At 57.5% G+C, this 17255-nt stretch overlaps 2 protein-coding genes across 5 annotated transcripts; one reads left to right on the forward strand and one right to left on the reverse strand.

Annotated features, from left to right (window-relative positions):
- Nucleotides 1–1842: 1842 nt before the first annotated feature.
- NTMT1 (N-terminal Xaa-Pro-Lys N-methyltransferase 1) lies at nucleotides 1843–10984 on the forward strand. 3 transcript variants are annotated; one of them, XM_028090506.2, is made up of 5 exons: nucleotides 1843–1999; nucleotides 6692–6787; nucleotides 7936–8146; nucleotides 8966–9218; nucleotides 10091–10984. In XM_028090506.2, the coding sequence occupies exons 3-5, from the start codon at nucleotides 7985–7987 to the stop codon at nucleotides 10345–10347; spliced, it is 672 nt and encodes a 223-aa protein (XP_027946307.1). In that variant the 5' UTR covers nucleotides 1843–1999; nucleotides 6692–6787; nucleotides 7936–7984; the 3' UTR covers nucleotides 10348–10984. The 3 variants fall into 3 exon arrangements, with proteins under 3 accessions (XP_027946307.1, XP_087875332.1, XP_027946310.1); XM_088019206.1 differs by lacking the exon at nucleotides 6692–6787 and having other exon boundaries at nucleotides 7938–8146; XM_028090509.2 differs by lacking the exons at nucleotides 1843–1999; nucleotides 6692–6787 and having other exon boundaries at nucleotides 8004–8082.
- On the reverse strand, nucleotides 9461–17083 carry ASB6 (ankyrin repeat and SOCS box containing 6). 2 transcript variants are annotated; one of them, XM_028090503.2, is made up of 6 exons: nucleotides 16827–17083; nucleotides 15054–15235; nucleotides 13980–14086; nucleotides 13763–13871; nucleotides 12830–12916; nucleotides 9461–12708 (listed from the first exon to the last, which is right to left on the reverse strand). In XM_028090503.2, the coding sequence occupies exons 1-6, from the start codon at nucleotides 16937–16939 to the stop codon at nucleotides 12041–12043; spliced, it is 1266 nt and encodes a 421-aa protein (XP_027946304.1). In that variant the 5' UTR covers nucleotides 16940–17083; the 3' UTR covers nucleotides 9461–12040. The 2 variants fall into 2 exon arrangements, with proteins under 2 accessions (XP_027946304.1, XP_027946305.1); XM_028090504.2 differs by lacking the exon at nucleotides 13763–13871 and having other exon boundaries at nucleotides 12511–12708.
- Nucleotides 17084–17255: the final 172 nt, after the last annotated feature.

Genomic DNA, 17255 nt, shown 5'->3' on the forward strand with positions numbered 1-17255 from the left:
GGAGAAGCCTGTACTGTGAAACTTGAGTGGGGGAGAAGGATTGTTTGGACCAGTACTTTTGCTGCCATGGTATCATGTTACAGTTATTATGAGTCTGCCTGGAGGAGGCATCATAGCTGATGCATTTCCATTCTCTGCAAATACTCCTCAAGGAGGGATGGAAGGGCATATACCTCAGGAAGTTAGAATATAGAGTGGGAAAGGTGAACATTTTTTATATTTATTCTAAGAGCATGCGGGTTTTTTTAAAAAATGGATGAGGAACACCGGACTAACTAGATGATTTCTAAGGAGCCCTCCAGCTCTTGCATGCTGCAAACATTTCTTGACCAACTACTGTGTGCAAGGCTTGGGAATTCAGAGATGCAAGAGGCTTTGAGGTCAGGGCTGTCCAGATCTGGAAAGGCCTCAGAGTCCAGGTGTAGGGAAGGGACTTTCTCTTCCATTGACAGGAAAAAAAGGTGGGGGTGGATTTTTAGGCACCCCTAAAAGAGCTGGGCTCAGAGCTGCCCCCAAAGGAAGATTATAGACACACCCAGCACTTGAGATTTTTCAGGATTTATCCCCTTCCCTTAGAGACATGGACAATCAAGCTTGGGAGAAGGGCCCAGGCCAGGGGAACCAAGTCTGGCCGGGGGTACTGTGGAGAGGATGCCATATAATATATACATAACCAGAGTTAGGGGACTCAACAGCAGTCAGCACTCCCCCCCCCCATAGCTTTCACTTTGTTAGAGCAAACACAATTTTTTTATTTATTATTTGACAGAGAGAGAGCACAAGCAGGGGGAGCTGCAGGCAGAGGGAGAGGGAGAGCAGGCTCCCCGCTGAGCAGAGAGCCCGATGCGGGGCTCGATTCCAGGACCCTGGGCCCAGGACTGGAGCCGAAGGCACAGGCTTAACTGACTAAGCCACCCAGGCGCTCCAGCAAGCACACTTTTAAGAATCTCCTGTGTGCCAATCTCCTCCTCCCAGAGGAGGGCACTGTAAATCTGAGACCAGGGCATCGGCTTAGGAAAAATGAGCTTATCATAAATATTGTGTTTACTGAGAGCCCGCTGCAGGCACAGTGCTGAAGGCTTGACCTGCAATATCCTACACATTTTTTTTTTTTTTAATTTATTTGATAGAGAGAGGGAACACAAGCAGGGGAGGCTGCAGGCAGAGGGAGAAGCAGACTCCCCGCTGAGCAGGGAGCCCCATGGGGGTCTCAATCCCAGGACCCTGGGATCATGACCTGAGCCGAAGGCAGACGCTTAACCAGCTGGGCCACCCAGGCGCCCCTATCTTACGCATTTACCACTGGCAGAAGAGGAGACTGAGGCTTGGAGAGGTTCACAAGGCCTACCCACCTGCAAACTCACAGTCCATCAAGGTTGTTTCGGGGACCCCACCAAAATTTCTATACATGGGAGGAGCCTATGGGAGGGCAGGTTTTTGGAATGGAAAACCTCAAGTACTTGTTCTGTTTATTTGGGGTAACAACCCCTTGGCACTGTCAAGGGTATTTCTTTCTTTGTGGATCTGTATATTATTTTAAGATGCAAATTGTTATGGGTACGATTTGAGGAATAAGGCTCCCTCCCCCCCCAACTCCCGCCCCTTCATACCGAGGGGAAAACCCACAGAACTCTCGTTTTTTAAAAGTCCAGCCTTCGGCCTCTAACCGGACTGGTGCACGCGCTGGAGGCAGGAGCGGCTCGGCGGCGCTGAGGCTCTTTGAAGTCCAGAGGTCCTTCCGGGGACCCAAGAGTCAACCGAGGTCAGCCGCCCATGGGGCGGGGCCAACCGGCCTGGGGCGGAGCTAGCCGCGGCCCCGCACGCCGGCGCCGGGAAGTGACGTGTGCGGACAAAGGCAGCGCGCGCCGCGGGGTGTAGTGTTTGTCGGTGGTCTGGCGGAGCTGGTGGTGGGCTTGTGGGTTCTTCGCTGCCGCCCCCGGCCGCCTTCCCTTCTTCTTTCCCGTCCTCTTCTCCCGGGTCCCGGGAGCCCCCGCCCGGGGTGAGTAGCGCGAGGCGGAGCGGGGAGCGGTGGCCGGCGGGGGAAGGGAGGTCCCGGCCCCCAACTGCCTCGGCGCCCTGCGGCCCCGGCTTGTCACGTGACCCGGCGCGAGCTGCCCGGGCCCCCACGTGCTCGCCCCCGGGTGGTCGGACCTGGGCCGCCGGTGGCGGCGGGTGGAGGAGGAAGGCCCGAGGCGCCCGGACCCCGGACGGGGCACTCCCCCGCGCCGTCTCGGGGCCGTAGCTAGACCCTTCCCTCTCTGAGCCTCAGTTTCCCCTGTGAGAAACGGGGATTAAGGAGAGCACGCACTCGGAGGGTAGGTGTCAGGACGCAGTAAAACGCTCAGGTCGGAGCTGGGCACAGCGTAGTGCCCGTTGCATGGGAGTTGCTATCCTATTTCACCTTGGACCCAACCCCAGATAATGGCTCGACACTGGTGTCGCTCACAACACAGCTCGCCGCCGAGAGCCCTTGGAGCCAAGGTCAGCCAGTTTGCGGAGGGGCTGTCCTATCGAACGAAAGGCCCAGCCCGGCTCTGCTGCCCATCAACGGCGGGATCGCTCTGGGATAGAAACAGCTGGTGTCGGAGGCCCTGACGGTGGGGTGGGGTAGTCTTGCAGATGGTCTGGATGTATAGAATCACTGCCCAGGGAGAGGGGCTGAGCCCTTGGACGACTAGGGCCTTGACTGTTTTAAGAAGTCTGGATTCCCTCCTTATGCTGTTCCGGGTTTCCTGTGTGTGTTTGTGTTAAGGCACATCACTCCTTTAGTGGAATGGTTTTCTATCCCTCAACTGGGTTTGCGGGGAGGGCTGGAAGTACATGTGGAATGCTTTGGTGGGGAGCAGAAGCCATAGAGTCGCAAAGAGAGCGGCTCCAGAATCTCTGCAGTGTTTCTGTGCTCGCAGGGATGGGACGCTCACTCCCCTCCTGTACGTTTGCAGAGCTGTGTGTCTGCTGGGTTGACCCCTAGCATCACAGTAATAATCTCTTAGGTGTGTCCAACACTACAGTTTCTTTTTTTTTTTTTTTAAAGATTTTATTTATTTATTTGAGAGAGAGAGGCAATGAGATATAGAAAGCACGAGAGGGAAGAGGGTCAGAGGGAGAAGCAGACTCCCCGCTGAGCAGGAAGCCCGATGTGGGACCCCATCCCGGGACTCCAGGATCATGACCTGAGCCGAAGGCAGTCGCCCAACCAACTGAGCCACCCAGGCACCCCCAACACTACAGTTTCTAGGGCATTTCACTGCATTTTTCCCTTTTGACCTCTACAATTGGCAGAGAATTGGTGAAAATCTCCTTTGACAGAGATTTCTAAACTTGAGATGATACGTGCCTGCCACTGTACAGATCACTTGATGCTTTCACACCCACCTTTAATCATCACAGCGTTCTTGTAAAGTCAACATTGCTGTTCCCATTTTATAAAGGAACTTACCTCCTAACTAAGGTTAAGTGTCTTGTCTGAGCTTACACAGTCGGAGAGAAGCAAAGCCAGGATTCGGACGTGGTTCATTTGACTCCACCAGAGCCTTAGTTTGTTTTTAAACACTCCATCTCCCTTCCGCTCCCAGCCTTTTTCAGTCTTCTTTACTTCCTCCTTCCCTTTCTTTTTCATAGAGCACCTTGCCATTCCCATATGTCCAGCTGCTGTCTCAGATCCAGGGAGAACAGGCCCTGTTCAGCAGGCTGCAAGAGGGAGGAGGTAACTTCAGGCAGGCTCTTGTCTCCTGTTAATTTCAGGCTTTTTCTTAGAGACTGGTAAATATGTGGATGCGATGCCTCCCCAGACCACTGTCAGTGACAGTTTAAACACCGTTCCTTTCCATGGATCCTGGGAGAAGTAGTAGCTGGGGCGGCTGCCCACCTGTCCCCCTCAACACCTCGGAGGGGAAGAGGAGGTGGCCAGATGACTGTGAATGGTGCACAACACATTCTGTCTGCCGAACAGTGTCCGCTATGAGCAAAGGCTTCTCCCGTCCAAGCTAGTCGAGAGTGCACACAAAGCCAGATTGTGCCCAGGCCCTTTCCCACCCCTGCAGCCATGTAGCTCCTCACCACGGCCTGGGCAGACTATATGAGGACTTCGGCTATTTGACTGACAACCCCACTGTTCCCTGTGACCCCTGGGGACCTCGTGCCCAATCCAATCTGGACACCAGGAGGCAAGGTGTAGACAGTGCCCCAGGGAGTCACATTTACTAATGAATCAGCTGTTGGAACAAATGTCAAAATTAGACTTGCCATTTCCTGGCCTGGATGTTCCTCCCCTGGCTTGTTCCTAGAATCTGCCTGTAAGTGGAGTTCTTGTAAATTAGATTATTCAGAGGACCTTGACATTTAAAGAAATCATGTTGTAAGGCTTTTGGTAAAGCAAAAAAAATTACATTGTCGGTAATGGCTTTCAGTGTTACCAGTTTTGAATGGTTGGATTTTTGTAGGATTTTCTCAAAAGTGGAAAACGTGGCCCCACAAAGCTCATTCTTTGGTTCATTCAGCAACCAATTAGCATTCCCCCGCTTTGTGTCCGGTGCTGGGCTAATCGGGAATGAGGTCATATCCCTGTCCCCAGGAAGTTGACCTCCTTGGGAGGGAAGGCAGGCAGGCAGAGAGAGTACAGGGAGGCGAGTGGCCCCACATTTATTGCGTTCATTTCGTGGGGAGTGAACTTTTTGTTGAATGCTACGTGGGACGCAAGAGAAATACGGTGATACATCTCAGGGTTGTTGCCACTGTGCTCCAAGGAGCTCCCAGGCCGGTGGGGAGATAGATAAGACAAAACCAGCAGTTTGCCAAGATGGGTGAGCAGTGATGGGGACAGGGTCGGTGTTGCCGAGCTCCCGCCTGAGTGCTGAGTGGAAGAGCCGGCTTTGATGCCGTCCTTCCTGGGTAATGGTGGAGAGGCTGCGGCATGGCAACTGTGGGGCCTGTTGGCGGGGGCCGGGCAGCCCCCAGACTGAGCTCTGTGGCGACATTCAGGCCGGTGGCCCTCTCTCCTGTCAGCTCGCAGGGACAGCGCTGTATGTGATATAGGAATGATAGCATTCCTGGCTATCAGCAGGTTTCTGCGTTCTTTTGCTTTACCCTGTGACTCAGCGCTGTCATTCTTGTTGAGCAGTGTGCCACTTTCTCTTTCCCCCACTGGTGTGGGACATGGCGGCGAGCCAGGCTGAGGGGATGCTGTATTTAGAGCCAGCGTTCCCCCCCCCCCGCCCCCGCCGCCGGCCTGTTACCCCAAAGGACCCTTCAGCTGACACAGTGGTTGAAACTTGCCTTCACTGTGGTCCCAGACCCTTGTAACCTGAACAGGGAAGCTGGAGCGTCAGCCGGAGAACTGATTCAAGAATCTGAAGGGGATTGGAGGACTCTCCACACAGCAGAAGGGCTCTAGAGGGCGGAAACAGTGACAGTCACAGGTCTAAGAACTGGACCTGTTAGGGCACGTGGATGCTGCCGCTTCTCTTCTGATTCCTCAGAGGGCCAGTATGGCCTTGTCCGTGAGGAATGTCCGAATCCAGGAAGGAGCCAGGAGATGGGGAGGGGGACCCTCCCCCAGTGCCTCCGCTGGCTAGCTGCGGTCCTTGGAAAGGGCTGACCGCGGTGGACGCAGGATTGCATCAGTGAAGAGTATTCCTGAGTTGTTGGGCTGAGGTGGGCCTGCTGCTTCTGGAAGGTTCCTTATCTTCTAGGACAAGTTTAGAGTACAGTTGTGCATTGGGGATTAGTGACAAACGTGGCCAATGAAAATTCTTCACCTCTTCTCGTGTTTTGTTCCCTTTCCTTCTCTCCTTATAGTCAGTCTCTGAATTACATATCAAGGGCCGTATGCTTGGCCTCAGGGCACTTTTCTCTTTCCCATCAGATGACTTCTCTTGAAGCCCTTAAGGCATTCCTCCATCCTAGAGGTTTTTCACTTGTTTTGAGCACTCCCCTGGGGTCCCACGTGAAGCTTTGCTGTCACCCTGTGTTCCAGGACTCAGTGACTTAACTACCACCCAGTGGAGTGGTGTAAAGGTGGAGGGAGTGAAGCGCCAGGAGCATAGTCGTGCAGTGTTCCTGGTGGATTGGGCGGTGGGGGCCTTCACCCCTGCACCAAGGGGCTTCTGTGGGCTTGGTGCTGGGGACAACAGTGGTGAAAAGGCAAGGTTGCGCCTCTGGAGCTTCCGTCCCAGTGGAGGCTAGACAGCAAGTAAACAGTATAATTTCAGATAGAAGTACACATTCTGAAGGCAGGAAAACGTGGGGATTGGATTGGGGTGTTGGAGGAAGCCACCTTAGCGGGGCCCGTCAGGGAGGGCCTCTGAGGATGTGACCCCTAAGCTGAGAGCTGTCTTCCCACGACGCTGCTGCGCGTCCCCACTGCCAGTGGTTCCTGCCGCCCCCACTCGGCCCCCACTCTGCCGGTGGGGCCCGTCGCCGCTTACAGCCTGGCACACCTAGGGCCCTTCGGAAACTCTCAGCTGATTCGTGTTCCATTACCAACGGGCTAGGCCCATGGCCGCCGGCCTATCGTTGGGGCCTCCTGTGATCCAGGCCCAGTCGGCCTGTCTAAGCTCATCTCCCATAATACCCTCTCCTGCATTCCAACCAGCCCAGGCCGTCCCCAGAACCGTCTTCCGGGTGGCACACAGGCGCTGCCCCCTCTGTCTGTCCCTGTTCGAGCCCCCCTCCCCCATCACCTGTCTTTCAGGGCCTCGCTCAGGTTGCCTTCTCTCGGCTGCTCCTCCATCTGCCATTCGGAAGGGAGTCCTCCATTCTTTTGAGTTTCCACAGGACTTTCGGCTCAGTGAGTGTCTGTTTCTGCCTTGTGTTTTAGTTGGTTCCACTTGTTTCTGTCTCCCGCTGGACTGGAGGCTCCCTGAGGGTCAGACAGTGTCTCAGCAAGCCTCAGAGCAACTAGAACAGCACCTGCACATGGCGAATGCGTTGTGGGGGCCGGTGCCTCAGGATAGAGATGTGACCCTTCTGTCCCTCCCTGGCATGAGTGGCTGGGCTGGCTGGGTGTGCAGCTGCCGAGCCCTCCCCCTCCCCCAGTCCCTGGCTCTTGCTTTGTCGTTACCCTCCACCTGTCATGGTAACACTCAGCTTGGTGTGTCTGCTTTCACTGTCGCCCCCGAAGCCCACACGGCTGCTGACACAGTCTTTCAGAAACACACATCTCTTGTCACTCCCTGCTTACTCTAGAGTAGTTCAACCTCACTGCTCTTAGCGGGGAGTCTAATCTACGAATGTGCCCCCTCCCTGTGTTTCCAGTTGCAGGCACTCTGTGTGTGCCTTTCACACCTGTCTTCCTGGAGCAGGCTTGCCCCATTGGCTTAGTGAACTCTTCTTATTGTTTCAGCTAATGGTGGTTCTCTGCGAGATGCCTTCCTCGGCTCCCCAGGGACGCACTTCCTCTCGGGTGTGCTGCGCCCGCATCTTGTACTTGTCTGCGGCCCTGCAGCTGCCAGTGTGTGCATGGAGCTGTCTGCCCACTTCCCGGCACAGTGCCTGGTACACTGTCCCAGCACATGGTTAACCAAAGACCGGGCTCCACAGCGAGCTTCATTCTGTGCTCGCGAGTGAGAGGGAGGCATGCAGACTCCCCGGGCCCCTCCCAGGATCAGCCAGAACATCCACGGTAGAAGGCTGGGGCTCCTTGCTTCACTTTCCTCAAGTGTAGATTGGGAGTTCTCTATGCCCTAGGGTCAGGTGTCATGTTTAGTAAGGAAAGGACTAGAAGCCCAGGACTCTGGGTCTCCTCCTCTGGTACAAAGGTAATTTTGCAAAATGACTTGAATACAAGAGACAGAAGGTACTGTCATCCACGGGATAGAAGCGGTTTTGGGGACACTGGACATTTCTCTACATCGGGCAGGGTTGTGTGACCTCGTGAAGCATGCGGTGAGACTGAGGCCCTCAACCTGGCTGATTTGCTCTTTTTTGTTGTTCAAGAGGCACTGTTGCTGAGTTTGGTGCCTGAGCTGACTCGGTTGGTGACAGCATGACAAGTGAGGTGATAGAAGACGAGAAACAGTTCTATTCGAAGGCCAAGACGTACTGGAAGGAAGTCCCGCCCACAGTGGACGGCATGCTCGGGGGGTATGGCCACATCTCCAGCATCGACATCAGCAGCTCCCGGAAGTTCCTGCAGAGGTTTTTGAGGGTAGGCAGGTCTGGCGTGCCGCCTAGGAGCAGAGGATGTGGCCCTGGTGGCCCGGCCTGGTCTGCGCGGGGCGCCACCTTTTACAGGAACCACCGCAGGGCCTTTGGTTATCGGTTGGCGTCAACCACCCAGGCCTCGAAGGGTGGTGCGGGGGTGGCGTGCGGACTGGGGCGTCCATCTCAAGGTTGCCACATGGGAGCTGGCTGCTGTGCGGGGGCTCCTGGGCACCAGAACGGAGTCTTCCTTTAACTGTTCGGTTTTGTCAGGGGCGAATCCTCCGCTCTCTTGCCGTGTCTGCGGGCTGTTGGGCTGTGGGTGCTGGCTGTTCTGCTAAAGGCAGGCTCTTGGCTCCTGACCTGCTCTGCCCTCCACTGTGCCAGGCTGGCGTGTCCCTGGCTGCAGCCTCCCCCGGCAAGCATCAGAGGCCGGTGCTTGCTCCCCATGCTATGTGGGGTCTCCCCTCCCACTTCCCGCCTTCCCTGATCTGTGAAAATCACTGACGGCCTTCCATTTTTCACAGCTTGAATTCTTTTCATCCTGTGGTTTTACTGGGGTGTTGGGAGTGAGAGGAGATAAATGCACCCGAAAATTCAAGTTAATCACTTTTAAGTGGCAGTCGGCTTGCGTTTTAGGAATGTGTCCCCCAGGCAAGAATGCGCTGTGGTCCTACCCACGGGTGACCCCCCGTGCCAGCCCCCGGCCTGTGTCCAGTCCTGATTTGAGTACCTGGGAGCTTGGGAGGAACAGCCCCTTCTCGGGGAAAGGGTCCCTCGGACTCTGAGCCTTCCTTACGGAATCTGTGCCTTCCCTGCTTCTCAGGAAGGCCCAAACAAGACGGGGACCTCCTGTGCCCTGGACTGCGGGGCTGGCATAGGCAGGATCACCAAGCGACTGCTGCTGCCACTCTTCACGGTGGTGGACATGGTGGATGTGACAGAAGACTTTCTGGTCAAAGCCAGGACGTACCTGGGGGACGAGGGCAAGAGGGTGAGGAACTACTTCTGCTGCGGCCTCCAGGACTTCAGCCCTGAGCCCAGCTCCTATGATGTCATCTGGATCCAGTGGGTGATAGGTGAGCTTTCCGTGGCCCTCTCTACCTTCCACATACCTCCCGCTGCAGGGGCGGGTCCGTGTCCCCCCCCCCCCACTCCCCGCTTTGGACGGCGGCCCCAGTGCTCCTGTAGGGGGCAGGAGGGCAGGGCTTTCTCCAGTCCTCCCTGGGCTCACCTTCCATGCTTTGTCAGTACCTGTTAAGACCCACTTGGGTACAGTTTTTGGTTGAAAAAACGTAAATGACCCATAACTGCATTCAAATTATGTGGAAATGAGTTTTTATAAGTAAATGCTTTTTAATAAGAGGAAAACTCGAAGCCTCGGCTGCCCCTGCTGTTCACAGCAAGTGAGCCTTGCTTTGCCGCCCCTCCTGCACCCACTCAGCCCCACAGCACACCCGGGGTGCTCTCCCTGGGCTGCTGACCTGGCGGGCAGACCACTGTACCAGCAGTTGGCCACCCACTCCACAGCAGACACCACAGCCCTGCTGGGGACACACTGGGTCTGGCCCTGTATTTTGTGGTCCCTAAGAGCCTGTCTGGAACTCTGGTAGGGAAGGGACGGTTTGGTTATGCACCCCCTGATCCAGGCCTCGGGGGTGGGGGGGGGGTGGCAGCCTGGAGCCTAGGTGTTGGGCAGGGCCCAGAAGTCACCAGGTCAGGGTGCGATCCCGGTTGTGTACTTTGTGACAGCCCTTGGGTGAGTGGCTTCTGGGCCAGCTTCCTCTTACAGAGAACGGGATCTGGTAAGCCTCTCTGGACTGCTGAGCACCAGGGAGGCCCCGTGCGTTTAGACAGAGCTCAGTAAGTCTGAGCGGAGGCTGAGACCGGGCCAGTGGTATGAACGCGCTTGGCACCACTCCCTCGTGACTCCAGCCTCTGCTGTCCCCAGGCCACCTGACTGATCAGCACCTGGCGGAGTTCCTGCGGCGCTGCAAGCAGGGCCTGCGCCCCAACGGCATCATCGTCATCAAAGACAACATGGCCCAGGAGGGCGTGATCCTGGACGACGTGGACAGCAGCGTGTGCCGGGACCTCGAGGTGGTCCACAGGATCGTCCGCAGCGCAGGCCTCAGCCTCCTAGCCCAGGAGCGCCAGGAGAACCTCCCCGATGAGATCTACCACGTCTACAGCTTAGCCCTGAGATGAGCAGGGGATGGCCGGAGAAAGGGACCAGTGCGGGGTGGGGGGCTGGCAGCCGGGCAAGACCCAGAGGCTCCATGATGATGGTTCGGGAGTGCTGAGCGAGACTGCTAAATATACCTGTCTGCCGTCCGTCACTAGACTCTTTCTCAAAAGGCATAATGGGACCCAGTGGGGAGGGGTGCCACTGAACAGAGCGTGAGGCTGGAGCCTGGCTTTGCGGCCCTGAGAGGCTGGGACTGGGCAGTGCAGACCCTGGGACTCCAGGGCCCCTGGGGCTCCCCACGTGAGAATACAGTGATCCCACCAGAAGTGGGAGATTTTCTGGATCTCCCTTTTTCAACCACCTAGCCTTCCAGCCACAGGCCTGGGTGCCTTAAGAGGAAGAGAACTCTCGGTTGTTGAGGACTTTTTCCCTTGGGGGGAGGAGAGGAGCCAGGCCGTGGAGCCTGCAGCTGCCAGGGATACTCATGTTCTGAGGCCTGTTTGGTGATGGGAGCCCTGGTGTCCCTGACGTGACCGTCACAACGGGCTACAGCAAGGGAAGTCTGCAGCCTCACCCTTGGCTGTGCCTTGCAGCTCCTCCTCGGTGAGCATTTTCAGTCAAAAAATAAAAGGGTAAATCCTGTACTGGGAAGGCCCTGGCCAGTCTGGAGTGGTGCTCTTCTTTACTGGGACAACAGTGCGGGGCTGCTTGGATACTGTCCCCACCAGATGCTGCCATCCCCTCGTGCCTCTCACCTCTTAATGGCTGGGTGCGAGCCTTTGTCCTAGGCTGGGGGAGGGTGCGGAGGGGGCCAAAACGGCATACAAGGACCTTGAAGGCCAAGAGAAACATTTTTCTTTATAATGTAGCCTTTAGTTGCCTCAGCTTGCCTCCCCAGCATTCACACAACTCCCAAGGACCCACGTGACTGGGAAGCGGCTTCGTGAGGGCTCAGTGGGGACAGTAGTCAGCTTGCAGTACTGGTAGCTTTCATGATCAGATGAACCCCTCATAAGACAGACATTTTGGAAAGGACTGTCCCTGGTCATGCAGGATTGCTTTTTAGCAGAAGGCACAGTCCCCCAAGATCCCAGGTTTGGCATAGGGCTGCCACCGGAATCCAGTCCTGTGCCTTGGTGGGCCGGGCCACGGATGACCTGGCCCCAGAGCAGCCAAAGGCGGCAGGGGTCAGCTCAGCTTTCTCCCTGGCCCACCGAAAGCACTTTTGTAAGTGACCTAGTAATCTAGCATGGGGCAAGGTGGGAGTGAAGGGCCTCAGTGGGGTTGTGCCCCCGCAGGCCCGCCGTGCTTCCTTCTGACTTCAGCTGGGCCCCATGCAAGACAGACCAGCCTCCTGCAGTTCTCAGGACCGAGGCTCAGAGCCACCCTGCCTGATGCTCCCCGTAGATGAACAGGGTGTACACTCGTCCCAAATCTAAACCCGGTCCTTTTTCCCAATGCGGTTGAGACTGGGAGTTCTGCCGAACAGGAGAGGGGCAGTCCCCCTGGAAGACGAAGCCTTTTCCCACTGGAATGACTGCAGCTGCTGGGCTCCCCCTGGTTTTCTTGGTACGCAGTGAGGATCAAGTCTCGTCCCCCAACCTCCACCTTCTGACAGAAGGCCAGAAGGTTCTCCCCTAAGGCCGCCGCAGGTACCAAAATCCACCGGGAGACTGAGCTGCCCAGACCCTGCTCCCTTCGCTTTGGCAATGGTCAGATGTCCTCTTCAACAGCACCGCTGTGCTCACTAAGGAGGTACCACTTCAGCCTGTCGGGCAGAGGTAGGGCTTTGACCTTCACATCCACAGGCCAGGGCTGGAGATAGAGCCGGATATAAACGCGACACAGGTGCTTGAGGGACGGAGGATAGCTCTCCAGCTGCCTCAAGGAGAAGTGAAGGGCCTGGATCTTTTCTGCCAGGCTGCCCACAGGATGGATATCGAAGTTTTCAGGCAGCTGAAGTTTCTGGGAATTAGTCACCATGAGATCCAGGACGGTCTCGGCCTTGCGCAGGAGGTCCACGTGGCTCTCATCTTCAGCACAGCCTGGGTGGGAACAGAGCCGCTCAAAGATGATGTGGAAGCCAGACCAGCAGGATGCACCATGGAGGGAACAGTTATAGGCTGCTCCGGACTCCAGCAAGAAGCGCAGGAGAGGGAAATGCAGTTTGAAGCTCTTGAGGCAGATGTGTGTGAGCGACTCGTGGGCTGGGCACTCGCTGGGGTCGGCCCCGTGGGCCAGCAGCAACTGCGTGACTTGGAAGCAGAAGCGGCTGATCATCTGGGCCTCCTCTTTGTCCCCTCCCACGGTCTCACCAAGCAGGAAGATGATGCAGGTGAACACGGTGTCCCCATCTTTGGTGGTGGCCTTGACATCTGCGCCTACAAGAGCCAGTCAGGAAAAGAGAAGATGGGAGGTCTTAAACCCCTGCAAAGTAGTGCTTCGTGTGTAATGGTGGGAGGGAAGGGCAAGGCCTAGGAACAGCCTGCAGACGAGTCTCACCTCCTTCCAGTAGGAGCCGGATGTTCTCAGTGTTATAAATCTGCACCCCGTCGCTACTGGCCAAGGCGTGGAGCAGAGCAGTCTTTCCTACAGGAGACAGAGAATGAGGAGGAGTGGGGACCAGGAAGCTGAGGTCAGGGCAACCCCTGAGGTGCAAGGGAAACCACTCAGGATGAGAAAGTGAACTTTTTTTTGTTTGTTTGTTTTCAAGGATTTTATTTATTTATTTTAAAGATTTTATTTATTTGACAGAGACACAGTGAAGAGGGCACACAAGCAGGGAGAGTGGAAGAGGGAGAAGCAGGCTTCCCGTGGAGCAGGGAGCCCGATGCGGGGCTCGATCCCAGGACCCTGGGATCATGACCTGAGCCGAAGGCAGCTGCTTAACCCACTGAGCCACCCAGGCGCCCCAAGGATTTTAAAGTAACCTCGACACCCAACGTGGGGCTTCACCTCCTAACACTGAGATCAAGTCGTGTGCTGCTCTACCAACTGAAGCCAGCCAGGTGCCCCTTTAAAAATGACTGACCTCTCAGCCAAGGCTGAGGGTGACCGGTCTGCGGTCATTCTCTTTCCACCCACACAAAACCAGGAGCAGAGTGGACAGAAGAGGTGGGATTTTTCAGGACACTCAGATGCCACCTGAGACCTGAGTCTTTGCCAAGAAGTAGTCATGGCTCCCCCCGACCCCCGCCCCAGAATCTGACCACACGCATGCCCCACTTCATCCTACAGACAGACCTCAAGGAGCTGGTGTGGGGCCAGTGGCCGCACCACTTCCCAAAAGCCTCTGCAGGTCAACAAAATCCACTGTGAGCCTGGCTGCGCTGTGTCATCAGACAGGCTGCATCCAGCCTGTATGCCTAGCCACTGCCCTAGGGTGCTCTGGGTTTCCCTCACAAGGCACCCTGCTTTCCCCTGGGAGGCACCCACCATGCTTGTCAGCCGCGTTGACATCCGCTCCGAGGTCCAGGAGGCGCTGCAGGCAGGGCAGGCGCTCGGGCTCCTCACTGGCCAGGTCCAAGGGGCTGCTCTCGTGGATCTGAGCCAAGAAAGCACAACTGAGTGGGCCCGGGGGGCCTGGGAGGCTGCTCATGGCCCCTCCCCCCACCACATCCCTGCTTCCGAGCAGGCCGGACCCGGCTCTTACCCGGTCCCTCCGGTTAATGTCCGCCCCGTGGCGCACCAGCAGCTCCACCATGTCTGGCTGGTTTCGCAGGACAGCGATGTGCAGGGCCGTGTAGTAAGTGACAGGGTCTGAAAGCACGGACATGGCTCGTGTCAGGCCTGCCTGTCCGCACCCGGCCTCTGGCTCGCCCCAGCCCTCCCATCGGAGACCTGGGCTTCTGGCACCGTGAGGGGTCCGGACAGAGCCATCCCCAGCAGAGACCAGAACACAGGCGCTGGAGTCAGACCTAGGGCAGGGTCCCGGGGGCAGGCAGCCCCTCTGTCTGGGCTTTAGTCTCTTCTGTAAAATGGAACCGTAAGACAAGGGCGCCTCTTCTCAGGCTGCTGGGAAGAGGCACCTCAAACGACGGCTCCTGAAGCCTCACAGTAACAGCCACGTTCTCGAAGCCAGTCTCCAAGTGACTGACTTCATAACAGCCCGCACCCTGGGCTCCTTGGCCCTCCCCGAGCCTAGCGCCCTCTGTGCCTGTCCTCACACGGGGAGGGGAGGCGTGCCCAGCCACATACTGTGGCAGCTCAAAGACCTGCATTGGTCACGAGTCAGCCCTGCATGTCTCCTGGCTGACCCTGCCCTCCCCAGTGAGAAAGCCACAGAGGAAAGGAAAATGGCTCCATCTCCATCCCCTGGCACCTCCAGGCTAGAAGCTAACCGGTCCCTGCCGTGATTCATACCCAGCGTCACTTCTGTGTTATCCCCCCTCCTTGTGGCATGGGCAAAAATGCGAGATGGCTCAGAATAACTGGCAGAAAATTGCTCTCCCTGAGCTCTGGGCACAGTGCCAGCAGCCGCATTTTCATGTTAATGGAAGCGGGGATTTAGCTGGGAAAGTCTGCTGATCAAGCACATGGTGGAGGCAGCAACAAACTCACTCTCGGACCAGAGGGGGTCAGAGCCATTTGAAAGCCCACAGGGGGATGGGGTTCCTCAGCTGCCACGCATGGAAGAAATAAGGGAAGCGGCTCCCAAGAGAACCAGAAAGGCAGAGCCACCCTTAAGCCACCTATCCCTCCCCAGCCCCTCTGGGCTCCAGCTGACCTTCAAAGTTGAGGTTGGCCCCGTGGCGCAGGAGAACGTCGGCCGCCCAGGTCAGCCCCAGCTCGGCCATCTTCAGCAGGGCATTGCTCACACCTTCCTGGTAAAACGGAGAGTGGGCTTTTCTCTCCAGCAGCTCAGTGAGCACAAGGATTCGGCTCTCCTCGCTGGCAACGTAACTGGGCCTGGGGCAGCAGAGGGGTGGACCAGTTGGGGGGAGGCAGCTGTGAGGCCAGCTAGCCTGGGCACCCCGTGGGTGGGTGGTCTTCTGCTGTCATCACCCCCACTCCCTCCAAGGCAGGGCCCTGGTTCTGTGGGGCAGAAAGTCTCTGGAAAAGGCCTGTGGTAGCAAGAGAGCAAGCTGGATCTTTTAACTCAAGCTGACTCCTCGGGTTTGCTGAGAAAGAACTGGGGCTGACTCCAGTCTCCTCCCCAGTTGCCCAGACAATCTGGTCCCTGGCTCGGGTACAAAGCCTCACACAGCTGTGCTGCTGGGCCTGAAGGGAGCCTTTGCAGAGCCAGGAGCAAGAAGTGGACGCTGACACCCCTTCCCCTGACACTGACCATCCCTGAGCTGCCAAGGCGGCCAGACCAGACCAGGTAACCCTGGCAGCCGGGGCCGCCCAGGCCCTCCTGCCGCACTCACACTCAGAGACGCTTACCCCACGCCCCCACCCCCTGTCCCCAGAAGGCTGTGCGCACACATGGCCCTTCACACCCTAGCCCCCATCCTACCTGCCCACCAGCCCTAACCTCCAAGACTTCTGTGGCTTTCCCCAAAAGCGCAGGCCCAGGGACAGCTCCGTGAACCGGTACACAGTTCCTTCACAGGCCGCCACCTCCTCCGGGTGAGGCTTCCCTTCCTCACCAACGCTCCCCACTCCCCTTAGCCTCATCCCTCTTCAAGCCTTCAATTATCAGGATCAAGGTGCCATCCTTACTGCTTGGGCCGGATTCCGTCTCTTTCCCCAGCCCGGGAGGGTGCCCAGTGCACCACCGATACCAAGCAAAAATTCTGGGACTACAAAAGGCCATGCAGCACCCGCTTTGCTGTCCTCCCCCAGGACAGTCTCCGAGTTAAGGAAACACCTTACACTGTGTTTTCAGAACAAGCCTCCAAGTGAACAGAGCAGTGATGAAGCAAGCCTGTCTCCACCGAAGTCCCTAGAGAGACGCGTAATACCCACTGTGTTTGAAATTCCAACGGATCCCAGAAACACAGCCCTGCTTCCGCTTTCCTCTGCTCTTGTCTCCATTACACCCAATGTACATACACCTGACTCATGCTCGTGTCTCTCTCCTCCGAAGCATAAGCATCACCGACGCTGGGGGTTTTGTTTAGCTCACGGCTGTATCCCTGAACACCTTTCCCACGGGTTCGCGGATACACCTGCTCTTGTCTACGTGAAAGGCAAGCTCAGCTACAGAGCTCATCTTCGCACTGCTTGGGGTAAAAACTGAGGCCCTCACAGACTCCACCCTGCTCCCTCGCAACCGGCAGCAGGCGGGCTGGGCACTGGGTGGGGCACCGAGGCAGAGGCCCTGCCGGCACTCCAACCCTCCCGGCCTCCGTGCGCGGGCCTGGAGCACGCTCCGCCCTGCAAAGGGCAACATTTGGGCCGGGTGCAGGGGCTCCCGCTCGAAGCAACACAACTCCGGCCTCCACCTGCCTCTTCACCCGTACGGTGGGGACACAGCCACCCCTACGGCGCTTGCGGTGACAATTCTAGGGAAGCAGCGCCGGGTCGGCCCGCCGGCGGCAAGGGAACTAGTTACCCGTCCAGGGGCTCTTGCCGCTCGGGGTCCTGGATCCCCAGGGAGCCCAGAATCGCATCCACCAGCGGCTGGTACTCGAAGATGATCCTCCGGAAGCCGTGCAGGAACGGCATCGCGCCGGCCTCGGGCGCGGCAGGGCGGCCGCACCTTCGGGGGAGGCCGAGAAGCAGACTGGGCGCGTTCGGGCAGCCGCGGGCTTGACCTGGCTTCTGCTGGTCCAGCCCCCGCGCCCCGCCGCCCACCCCGCTGCTCCGCGCCGGAGGTGACCCTCGCACTTCCGGCCTGCGCCGGCCAGGAAAGCGACCGGTGGCGACAGCGCCTCCTGTGGGCTCGGAGGACCGCGGCGCGACCCGGAGAGTGAGCTGGAGGGTAACCCCGGGGCCGCGGCCGGCCCGGGTGGAGCGGAGGGTGCGGACCGCCCCCCCCCCC

The sequence above is a fragment of the Eumetopias jubatus genome, unplaced genomic scaffold (assembly GCF_037043125.1).
Source record: "Eumetopias jubatus isolate StellerSeaLion01/CBP00866 unplaced genomic scaffold, mEumJub1_p1.0 scaffold_15, whole genome shotgun sequence".
Lineage (NCBI taxonomy): Eukaryota > Metazoa > Chordata > Mammalia > Carnivora > Otariidae > Eumetopias > Eumetopias jubatus.

What these genes read in the sequence shown, in the direction of transcription:
- NTMT1 (XM_028090506.2), top strand. Translation starts at nt 7,985, where the DNA reads ATGACAAGTGAGGTGATAGAAGACGAGAAACAGTTCTATTCGAAGGCC. An exon ending in TCCTGCAGAGGTTTTTGAGG is followed by an intron (nt 8,147 to 8,965) that starts GTAGGCAGGTCT and finishes CCTGCTTCTCAG; the next exon opens with GAAGGCCCAAACAAGACGGG. An exon ending in CTGGATCCAGTGGGTGATAG is followed by an intron (nt 9,219 to 10,090) that starts GTGAGCTTTCCG and finishes TGCTGTCCCCAG; the next exon opens with GCCACCTGACTGATCAGCAC.
- ASB6 (XM_028090503.2), bottom strand. Translation starts at nt 16,939, where the DNA reads ATGCCGTTCCTGCACGGCTTCCGGAGGATCATCTTCGAGTACCAGCCG. An exon ending in ACATTAACCGGAGGGACCGG is followed by an intron (nt 13,872 to 13,979) that starts GTAAGAGCCGGG and finishes TTCTTGGCTCAG; the next exon opens with ATCCACGAGAGCAGCCCCTT. An exon ending in CAACGCGGCTGACAAGCATG is followed by an intron (nt 12,917 to 13,762) that starts GTGGGTGCCTCC and finishes TGTCTCCTGTAG; the next exon opens with GAAAGACTGCTCTGCTCCAC.